The following is a 12050-nucleotide window of genomic DNA, read 5'->3' as shown; positions in this document are numbered from 1 at the left end:
GTGTGTGTGTGTGTGTGTGTGTGTGTGTGAAAATGTGCCTTTTTGTTTGAGTGTCAGATCTTCTTAAACTTTGAAAGTCAAATATCTTTACTCAAGCTGATTTGATGGCTACTCATATAATTTTTTCTTCAAGAAAATGTTCTCATTTCATAGAAAACAATTTGTTTACATTTAAAAGCTGTTGCTGAACTTAGGGACATAAACTAGATTAATTTGGTATATTAATCACATGCAAGTTAATGAGGTAAATTTATTAGACTAAAAAACTCGAAGTGAATGAAGGAACTAAGGAATGGGAAACTGGTTTGTTGCCTTTTCTGGTTTACGTATGATTTTATTGAAGATGATTTAATAATCCAGGATTTTTTACATTCTCAGAATAGTATTAAGATTAAATATTATTATTCTGTATGGTAAATGTAGCTATATGAAGTTTATGAATTGAGAAGTATCTATGTAGATTCTAAGAGTTGTTGTGAATGTTTTATGCCACTTCAACTTTTTTTTTGGTCTGGGTCTTTCTTTCCAATTTTACCAAAATTGAATTTATAAGTTAAAAAATTTTTTTTTGAGGAATCATCCAATTTTATACTTAGTTATATTTAATTAGGAGTGCATACATTGGGCAGATATTTTAAATTTTATGTTGGAAGTATTCTGCTGAGTTCATTTTAAAGTTAATACTTATTTCACATTAAGATTGTTTTATCAGTTTATATATTTAGTGGTTCTCTATTTCTTGAGTAATTTGTGAAAAGTATGCATTGCAAAGATGTACATTTTTTGCAGGTCTACTGTATATTATTGAAACACAGAAAGTTCTTGATCTCAAAATTAATTTGAAGGCTTCCTATATTATTGTCCCACAAGATGGAATTTTTAGTCCTACATCAAATCTGCTTCTTTTGGATCTTGGTCATCTAAAGGTATATACTAATAATATTTGACTTATGATACAGCATTTAGGGTGTTTCTTTGTTTAAGATGTAGTTTGTTTTGTCTAGTTTGAATTATTGCTTTTTTCCCTAGATTTATGGTAGACAAGTAAGGTTTGAGAAATCTTCCTTTCTAATAAATGAAGTCTCAATTAGGCAGTATTCCTGTACTTCTGAAAACAAAATGACTAAACTCTGCAGTTCAGGTTTGAATCTAAGACTGATTGATTGGAGACAGAGTCTCACTCTGTTACCCAGGCTGGAATGCAGTGCTGCAACCTTGGCTTACTGCAACCTCTGCCTCCTGGGTTCAAGTGATTGTTGGATCTCAGCGTCCTGAGTAGCTGGGACTACAGGTACCCGCCACCATACCGGGCTAATTTTTGTATTTTTAGTAGAGATGGGATTTTACTATGTTGCTCAGGCTAGTCTCGAACTCCTGTACTCAAGTGATCCGCTTGCATTGGCCTCCCTAAGTGCTGGGATTACTGGCATGAGCCACCGTGCCTGGCCTAAGATTTATATTTATAGAATTTGAGAGTTGTACTTGAGAAGCTTCTTTCTTTTTCAACTTAAATCTGTTACTTGATCATGTAAAGTACATAGAATGAGAGAGAATTCTGGAAACAAATATGTCTTCATCTTTCTGAAATTTTTTTGCGTATAAAACTATATTGATATTTTAGTATTTGTATTAAATAATTCTAAATTGAGAGATGATCTTCTGTTTACCTAAGTCATTTCCCTTTTTTCTAATTATGTACTTTTTTCTTTCCAAATTTTCAGTAGAGAATAAATGTTTTTGCTGTATTCCAGAATCTGGACTCTTGACTGTAGTACCCACTAGCCAACCACATGTGGTTATTTGAATTAATTAGAATGAAATAAAATTAAAATTTAGTTTCTTAGTGGAATTAGCCACATTTCAGAGTTTAATAGTCAGAAGTGGGTACTGTATTTTTATTTTGTATTTGAGACATAGTGTCACTCTGTTGTCCAGGCTGTAATGCAGTGGGTTGATTTCAACCACTGCAACCTCTGCCTCCCAAGTTCAGGTGATTCTCGTGCCTCAGCCTCCAAGTAGCTGCGATTTCAGGCATGCGCCACCACGCCCAGCCAGTTTTTGTATTTTTAGTAGAGATGGGGTTTCGCCATGTTGGTCAGGATGGTCTTGAGCTTGTGACTCATGTGATCCGCTGGCGTTCGTCTCCCAAAGTGCTGTGATTACAGGCATGAGCCACCATGCAGGCCTGTATTTGACAGCATTGATATAGAACATTTCCATCGTTGTAGAAGTTCTATTGGACAGCATTGTTGTAAATCATTAAATATAGAGGAATATCTATAACAATTTAAAGAACTGAGAGAGGTTGACAATATTAGATTGCTTTTCCTGGCCACCTAACACATACACGCCTGTCCTTGATACTGACATCTTCGCTTATCCTATTTTTAAAAATTCTGCATTTGTTAATTATGTAAACACCCACTGGGTATGTATTCATAATAAAATGTATATAGCTTATTATTCACATTTGAATTTTATTCAGTTGTTTCAAGGGCAGTGTGGTATAATAGAAAGAGCATAAGGTTAGGAGTAAGGATGTCTAATTTTGTGACTTTAGGCAATTTGCTTAACCTGTTATCTAAAATTTATTACCTTTCAAACAGAGCTAATAATTTTTCGAGTGTTTACTTCACATGAGCTATATAGTGGGGAAAAAAATGTAAAAATATATACTTGTGCACACATGTATTTTTATGAGTAAGATCTTCATGTACTGTTGTGGAGTCATCTCCAGGATGTTTAAGTACCTCTCACAGTATGCCAAGAAGGGAGAGATACAAATATAACTTGCCTGGTATTGCATAAATGACAGAGTTGGAACTAAAATTCAGCTATCCTATTTAATTCTGGACTCTTCCTTCTTGTTATAAAGCTGTATCAGTATTTGTCATCATGCCATAGAAACATTTTAAAAGCTAAATTTGTCTCTTGATCTTACTCTTAATGAGAAGGCCTCTTATCACATTTAAAAAATTTGTAGACGTATTATTCTTCAGGACCATCTTGGTTTCTTTCTTTTAATGTAAGTAAATGGGAAATATATCCTAATTTATAAAATTTATCTCTGGCCTTCTTACTATATATCTCATGGATGAGGACCTTCCTGATATTCTTATTATGTACGCTTACTTGTGAGTTTATCCTCTCCTACTAACATTTTGTATTATAGGTCTAAAAGTTAAAAACTTAATACTTACATTTTGAAGTATTTCGCATAGTCTAAACTATTAAAATTAACTTGAAGGTGACAAGTAAAAGTCGTTCCGAATTACCAGATGTGAAGCAAGGTGAGGCCAATCTTGAAGAGATAATGGATATAGCTTATGATTCCTTTGATGTTCAGCTTACAAGCATACAGCTGCTTTACAGTAGAGTTGGTGAGTGTAAAATGCATTATTTGTTGATTGATTTTGTTGAAGTAATTAATTAGGTTTGTAGACACTTTGAAGACCTTCCTTTTAAATGTGTTAGAACTTCTATATTTTTGAATTAGAAATGATGGTAAATATCGTCTAGTGGTTCTCCACCAGGAACAGTTTTGCCTCCCCAAGAGACATTTGTCAATATCTGGAGACATTTTTGGTTGTCACAGAGCATGAGTGGTACTCCTAGCACCTAGTGGGTGAAGGCGTGGGATACTACTAAGCATCCTACGGTGTATGGCTGGTCTGTCACAGCAAATCTCAGTAGATTTAGAAATAGTGATCTAGAAAACACTAGTGTAGTGTTTTCTAGCCTTTGAACAAAGTTGGCCGATATTGAAAATGATACTGGTATTACTACATAGTTGGATAACCAGGAGGCGTTGCTCAGGGCCAGAAGTAAGCAGCCTAGGGGCTCTGACAGCATAGACAGCCGTGCAAAAGACTGACTAGGGTCACTTTCCTAGGCATACCTATCTCATTCACTGTGGTATACCGATCAGTCTAAATCTCTGATTTAGAGCTAGTTTTTAGGATGAAGTCAAAGCCAGAAATTCACTAGACAAGAGCCATTTAAGTAGAGAGAGATCCCAGACCCATTCGGTTTTCTTTTTGTTTTGTCATACTGCTTTTGAATCCCTAGAGTGTTAGTGAACATACAGATAATTCAGTAAAGTTTAATCTGTCGAAGAGATCTATATGTAAAGATCTGTATGTTTGTATGTGGTCAGATTTTAATGACCCGAGCTAACCAATAGAAGGAGAAACAATCAGAAGCCAAAGTAGTTGTTGTCAAAATTGTTAATTTGTATCGGAGTGAAACATTTTATTTATTTAATTATATTTGCTTCAGAATAGTGAACGTAGTTTCTATTTTTACCAGATTCTAATTGTGGTGAAGAAAACCCAAAGGTATAGTGGGTGGGGAAAGTACGTTATTTTTAGAAGTCCACTGATTCTTTTTCAGGAAATAAGTTATTGGGTTTGGTTTTCCTTGCCTGGGATTTCATCTGACTCACAGAATGATTAGGTGCAAATGAGATAGTATATATGAAAATGCATTATAATTACTGAGATTCCATTAATCTTGTTAGGAATTTTTGAAGTTACTTCTTTCTGATTAAACCTATTTTAGAAAATCTGAACAATTCAGAAACCAAAAGGATAAACCTTTATCTTAATTGCTTAGGCAAGAACACTGTTGATATTTTGTAGCATATCCTTTTAGTGTGTTTTTCAGTGTACGTGCCTGTGAATATATGAGATGTGCTTGTATGGTATTTTTATTAGAGGTATTTGTGAATGTATTTTTTTTTACACGATTCATAGTTTTATATCCAGATATTTTTTCTTTTACCAGTATTATTTTGGACACTCGAACTCATGTTTTTTATTGTCTGTATTGTGTTCTATGGCTGTGCTCTCAGTTATTTAGCCATTCCCTTATGGAACATTTAGGCTTGTAACTCTGCAGTAAGTGTTGCCGGGGGTAGGGGGGTAAGTGGGGGTGGGAGGTTGTCACATGTTAGTAGACCTCGATGTAAACTTCAGTTTTGTCACTAGCAGATTCATCATAGGCAAGTTATAAATTGTTTTGAGTGTCAGTTTTCTAAAGTGGGATTATTATACATCATTTTGAGAATTAACGTTTAGACATTACCTAGAAGAGTAGAAATTATAAATCTTGAATAAATGGTAGCTTTTATTAGTTACTGTTAAAGAACCTCATTTTTAATTACCTTTTGTATTATTGCCTTACTGCCATGTTACTTTTTTGGGTAAGGTATGTGGTTGGTGTAGTGATAGTCAGTGAATGTACAGTAGATTCGATAACCTACTGATTGTATGTAACTGGGAATGTGATATTAAGATGACCTAGATATGTAGGGATTTTCTCGTATAATGGAATGTGTGATTATGAAGTATTAATAGTGATTTTAGGTTTGGTGTGTTATTCCTATTATAGTTATGTTAAACATGAACCATTTTCTCTACTTAGGTGACAATTGGAGAGAAGCACGAAAACTCAATGTGTCCACCCAGCATATTTTGGTACCCATGCACTTCAATTTGGAACTGTCTAAGGCCATGGTTTTCATGGATGTAAGGATGCCCAAGTATGTATTGTGTGTTTCATGTGATTGTGAACTTTCTGGGTGATTCTGTAGCTAGGGAAATACCATACTTAATTGACTCTTTCTTGTGTATGTGTAATATCTGTATAAAATTGACCATTTTGACCGTTTTTTAAGAGTATAGTTTATTGTCATTAGGTTCATTCGTGTTGTTGTGCCGCCATCACCACCATTCATTTCCAGAACTGTTTCTCTTCCAAACTGAAACTATATACCCAATTAAACAATAATACCCTATTTCATCTTGCACCTAGCCCCTGACAACAACCATTATATCTTCTGCCTTTATGGATTTGACTACTTTAGGTACCTCATATAAGTGGAATCATGGAAAAGTAGATTTTTTTGTGCCTGGGTTTCTTCACTTAGCATAATGTCTTCAAGATTCATCCGTGTTGGAGCTTATGTCAGAATTCCATTAAGGCTGATTAATAATTCTTCTAGGTATATATTAGGTTTTACTTATTCATCCTTCAGTGGATGTTTGTGTTGTTAATGCTGTTTGGCTCTTGTAATAATGCTGCTGTGTACAAATATCTGCCTAAGTCCCTGATTTCAGTATTTTTGGGTATATACTCAAGTAGAATTGCTAGATCATATTGTATGTAATTCAGCGTTTAAGTTTTAGAGGAGTGCTGTGCTGTTTTTTATAGCAGTTACACCATTTTACTTTCCTACCAGCACAAGGGCTTCCATTCTTCCTCTGCCTCTATAACACTTGTTATTTTCTTTTTTTTTTTTTTTTTTTTAATTTTAATGGTGATCCTAATAGGTGTGAAGTGATGTCATTTTTCTTTTTCTTTCTTTCTTTTTTTTTTTTGATATAGATTTTAGCTCTTGTCACCCAGGTTGGAGTGCAACGGTATGATCTCAGCTCACTGAAACCTCCGCCTCCCAGGTTCAAGTGATTCTCCTGCCTCAGCCTCCTGAGTAGCTGGGATTACAGGTGCCCACCACCATACCTGGCTAATTTTTGTATTTTTAGTAGATACACAGTTTCACTATTTTGTCCAGGCTGGTCTTGAACTCCTAACCTCAGGTGATCTACCTGCCTGGGCCTCCCAAAGTGCTGAGATTATAGGCATGAGCCACTGCTCCCAGCTGTGATATCATTTTTCTAATGCGTAGTGATGTTGAACATCTGTTCTTTTACTTATTGGCCATTTATATATTTATTTGGAGAAATGCATTCTCAGGATCTTTGCCCATCTTTTAATCTGGTTATTTTTTTCTTGTTGCTAGAGGTTTTTTTTTGTTTGTTTTTTTGAGGTAGAATCTAGCTCTGTTGCCCAGGCTGGAGTGCAGCGGTGCAGTCTCAGCTCACTGCAGCCTCTGCCTCCGAGATCAAGCAATTCTTCTGCCTTAGCCTCCTGGGTAGCTGAGAGACTGTCCTTTTCTCATTGAATGGCCTTGGTACCATAGTTGAAAATCATTTGTACATACATGCAACAGCTTATTTTTGGGCTTTCTGTTTTATTCCATTAGTCTCTATGTCTTTATTTTCCTGTACCACATTATTTAGATTACTGTAGCTTTGTAAGAAGTTTTGAAATCAGGAGATGTGAGTTATTTAACTCTGTTCTTTTTGAAGATTGTCTTGGCTATTTGGGATCCTTTGATAATCCATATGAATCTTAAGATGGAGTTGTAAAATTGTTATAGAGGTTTTGATAAAGATTGTATCAAATCTGTAGATCCATTTGTATAGTATTGACATCTTAATAATATTGACTGTTACAGTCCATGAACATGGAATGTCTATTTATTTGTGTCTTCTTTGACTTCAGCAGCATTTTCTAGGTGTCAATGCTAAAGTCTTTTACCTCATTTGTTAAGTTTGTTCTTTTTCATGCTATTGTAAATGGATTAAAAAAATTTTTTCGGTTTGTTTGTTAGTGTATGGGAACTTAACTGATTTTTATCTCCTGCAACTTTGTGAATTTGTTTACAATTCTAAGTTTTAAAAGATTCTAAAGTTCTAACAGTTTTAAGATTTTCTGCATAGAAGATCATATCATCTGTGTGTGGAGATAATTTTTTTCCCTTTCTGATTTGGGTGCCTTTTCTTTCTCTTTCTTGCCTAATTGGTCTGTCTAGAATTTTTTAACCCTCTCTTGAATAGAAATGGTTTAAGTGAGCATCCTCACCTTAATCCTGAGCCCAGAGGAAAAGCTTTCAGTATTTCGCTATTGAATATGATGTTAGCTGTTTTTTATGTTAAGGTAGTTTCCTTCTTTTCCTAGTTTGGTAACTTTTTATTATGAAACTGTGTTGAATTTTTTTCAAATGCTTTCTCTGCTTTGAGATGATTGTGTGATCATGTGAAAAATGATCATGATGATTTTTTTCATTTATTCTCTTAATGAGGTATATTACATTGATTGCGATCTGTATATTAAATCATCTTTCTTGAGTCCAGCAAAAAAGCCCCTTTTATTCCAGGAATAAATCTTCTTATTCCAGGAATAAATCAATTCCAAGAATAAATGATATATAAACCATTTAATGGGCTATTGATTTAGGTTTGCTTGTGCTTTTGTTGAGGAGTTGTACATTAATATTTTTTGGGTTACTTGGACTGCAGATTCCTTCTAGTATCTTTGTCTGGCTTTGATATCAGGGTAATGCTGTCTTTATAGAATGAATTAGGAAGTATTCCTTCCTCTTCAGTTTTTGATTATTTGGTAGAATTCACTATTGACGCTACCAGATCATGGGAGTTTTCTTCGTTGGGAAGTTTTTGATTGCTGATTCAGTCATCATAATAGTTAATCCAGATTTTCTGTTTCTTCATAATTCACTGTTGGTAGATTTGTGTTTCTTAGAATTTGTTTAATTTAGATTATCCAATTTGTTGGTGTAAAATTGTTTATAATAGTCTTTGTCTTACAGCCCTTTTTATTTCATAAAATGAGTTATAATGTTACTACTTTGATTTCTGATTTGAGTGTTCTCTTTTTTTCTCAGTCTAACTAAAGGTTTATCAATCTCATTGATCATTTTGAAGAATCAACTCTCATTTTTGTTTTTTTCTCTATTGTTTTTCTGTATTTTATTTACTTCTGCTTTCAAACCAGCAAAAAAAGTTTGCTGTTCTTTTTCTAGTTCCTTAAGGTATAAAGTTAGGCTATTGATTGTAGGTCTTTCTTCTTTATTAATGTAGGTGTTTACAGCTGTTAAGTCCCCCTTCGGCAGACTTTTGCTGCAAGTTATGAATTTTTGTATGTTGTGTTTTCATTCTCATTTGTCTTGAGTTATTTTCTAATTTCCCTTGTGATTCTTTGATCTAATTTCTTATTTAACCATCTGTTTTAAATTTTCTACATACTTGTGACTTTAACATATTTCCTTCTACTCTTGCGTTCTAGACTCATTCCATTATTATTGGAAAAGATACTTTTTATGATTTCACTTTTTAAACTTTTCTTGACACTTGTTTTGTTACCTGATGTATAATCTGTTCTGGAGAATGTTCCATATGCACTTGAGAAAAATGTCTGTTTTGCTGGATGGAGTGTTTTGTATATGCCATTTTGGCCCAGTAGGTCAATTTTATTGTTCTAGTCCCCTGTTTTCTTATAAATCTACTGCCTGGTTGTTCGATTCAGTATAGACAGTGAGATATTGAAGTCTCCTATTATTGTCATGGAACTGTTTCTTCCCTTTAATTCTGTCAGTGCTTACTTTATATATGAACTCTGATGTTTGGCACATACATGTTTATAATTGTTATGTCTCCTTGGTGAAGTTATAATTTCATTATCATTATATAATGTCCTTCTTTATTGCTTGTAACACCTTTTGACTTGCAGTCTTATTTTGGCTGTTTTTGTTATAGGCATCCCTGCTCTCTTTTGGTGATTATTTGCATAGAATATCTTTTTTCATTTGTTTAACTTTTATCTTGTGTGTTTTCTATGATCTAATGTGATTTCTTGTAGACAATACGTAGTTGTATCCTGTTTTTTTAAATCCATTTTGTCACTTTAAGTTTTTAATTGAGAAAAACCATTTACATTTAAAGTAAATACAAATGGGGAGGACTTACTTTTGTCATATTGTTATTTGCTTTCTGTATGTATTACAGCTTTTTAAAATCCCTCATTTCCTCCTTTAAGACTGCCCTTTGTGTGTAGTGGATTTTTGTGTGGGACATGCTTTCATTCCCATCTCATTTCCAGTTTTGTATATTCTTCAAATGTTTTCTTTGTGGTTACTATGGAGATTATGTATAATATCCTCAAGTTATAAATATTTATTTATTATTTCTTTATTTTTTTAGAGAGGGTCTTGCTCTGTCACCTAGGCTGGAATACAGTGTTTTGATAGTAGCTCACTGCAACCTTGAACTCCTGTGTTCAAGTGATCCTCCTGCCGTGTCCTCCTCAGTAGCTGGGACTTGAGGCAGACACCACTATACTCAGCTAATTTTTAAATTTTTTTGTAGAGATGGGGTCTTGCTATGTTACCCAGGCTATAGTAGTCTATTTAAGATTGAGGCAGGTCACATAGGCTTATGCCTGTAATCCTACCACTTTGAGAGGCCGAGACAGTAGGATTGCTTGAGGCCAGGAGTTTGCGACCAGACTGGGAAACATAGTAAGACCCTGTCTCTACAGTAAGTAAATAAATGATTAAATAAAATTAGCTGGGCATAATGGTGCATGCTTGTAGTCCTAGCTACTTGGGAAGTCATGGTGGGAGGATAGCTTAATCCCAGGAGGTCGAGGCTACAGTGGATCATGATTATGTCACTGCATTCCAGCCTGGGTGACAAAAATTAAAAGTAAAAAATAAAATTGATACCAAGTTAGCTTCAATTGCATGCAAAAAACTTTTCTTGTTTTCTGTTTGGCCCCCTCCGGTTTATATTACTAATGTCCCAGATTATATTTTTATATATTCTGTACCCATTAGCAAAGAATTTTGTTTTATGCATTTGTCTTTTAACTTATGTAGAAAATAAATAGTAGAGTTATATACCAAATTTTAGTGACATTTGTTTTATGTTTGTCCATGCGTGTATGTTTACTAGGATTATTATATTTTATTGTTAGCAGAAGCTATGTGCCTGAGATTCTAAGTAGAGAAGTCTGTTGAACTCGACTGGGCCATTTAGATGATTTATTTCTAAATAGTTTTAGACTGTAGTAGCCATTTAACTTCTTCCTTATAAAGCACCTTTTGTTTCCTTTCTTACAAATATTCAAACCTTAGGCACAGATCTATTTTAAAATTTAACCAAAGGCTGTCTCATCTATCGTCTACCAAACACTTCCAGGAGAGTTGCTACTAGCAAGGCAACAAGAGAAGGCTTCATGCCTAGTTAAAGGGTATGAGGAAGAATAGAGGGAATTAGAGAGACCCTGACCTTTTCTGATACGGTACATGGTGTGGATATTGTATTTAATACTACTGTACTTAACAAGAGAGAGACTCACACCCTTTTTTGTTGACCTTTACCTCATAGTGACTCTGTTTACTAGCAAACATTGTCCAGCGCCCTAAATCTTACTCTACTAGAGTATGTTAGAAAATTGAAACATGCACTGAGAGAGTCTTGAGGCAGAGGAATGCCTAGAATTTGGTGTAAGAGACAGAAGGAAAGCAAATGTGTTCTCTTGTTTTTTTTTTTTTCTAATCCAGTTTGAGATATGGTTTGATTTTAGGAAAAAGACTTTAGTCTTTTCATGCCTCCCTAATTATGTCCTGCTGTTTACTCTTTTCTACTATTTCTTATAGTTTTTCATTCTGTGATAAAGATTAAAGACCTGTGTGATTTCTTGTTATAAGCATATGATTATGAGTTGATTTTTTTTTTAAGCATAGTTTAAATGTTTTTCTTCTTCTTGGTAAGTATGCTATCATCTTGTACCAGAAAATGTAGGTGGTATTTCTCTGAGGGAGGAAAAGGGCAAGTTTTATAGTTTTATTTTGCTCTGTTAGGACTTGCTCTCTTAGTATGTGATTAGGAAGAGTTTATATCTTGTGATACAGGGAATATGTATAGCATAGCAGGAATTAAAATAGCTGATTATAATAGTATCTATAATATAATAAATCTCTATATATTGATAATGGTTATAGATTGGGATGAGCTTTTAAGTTATTATAATTAAAATACCCATAGGCCAGAAATGACAGTGACTTAGAAAGATGAAATCTGAGCAGTTTTTGGTTTCTATTTTATGATACGTTGTGACATAATATCACATCCAAAAGTGGATGTGATATTATGTCAAATCCTGGAATTCCACAAGTGTCAGGGACATTCCCTTGAAGGCTGAGCTGCATTAAGTTGAAGGCAAATAAAAGGATGCTTGCTGTTTGGTAGGTACTATGTTGGTACCCAGCTTTTTTAGATGGCACAACTTGCAGATTTTTCGAGAAAGTGAAAATAAGTTTAAGTGCATTATGTGAACCGATTCATAATGTTTAACAAAGTTAAACTACTATGTTTGTGATTAATTACAAATATTTACGCTATTGG

General features: G+C 34.1%; 1 protein-coding gene across 7 annotated transcripts in view; it reads left to right on the top strand.

The window, feature by feature from the left end:
* Positions 1-12050, top strand: part of LOC100392727 (intermembrane lipid transfer protein VPS13A) — a 236138-nt gene that overhangs the window by 62628 nt on the left and 161460 nt on the right. For all 7 annotated transcript variants that reach the window (XR_013533346.1, XR_013533347.1, XR_013533364.1 and 4 more), the window contains exons 20-22: positions 790-926; positions 3248-3380; positions 5425-5542. Coding sequence is in view for 4 of the 7 variants with exons in the window: in XM_078367818.1 (XP_078223944.1) it covers positions 790-926; positions 3248-3380; positions 5425-5542 (388 nt within the window). In the remaining 3 variants the exon portion in view is untranslated. The remainder of the gene's footprint in view (positions 1-789; positions 927-3247; positions 3381-5424; positions 5543-12050) is intronic.

The sequence above is a fragment of the Callithrix jacchus genome, chromosome 1 (assembly GCF_049354715.1).
Source record: "Callithrix jacchus isolate 240 chromosome 1, calJac240_pri, whole genome shotgun sequence".
Lineage (NCBI taxonomy): Eukaryota > Metazoa > Chordata > Mammalia > Primates > Cebidae > Callithrix > Callithrix jacchus.
This window is presented reverse-complemented; position numbering and strand designations above follow the sequence as displayed.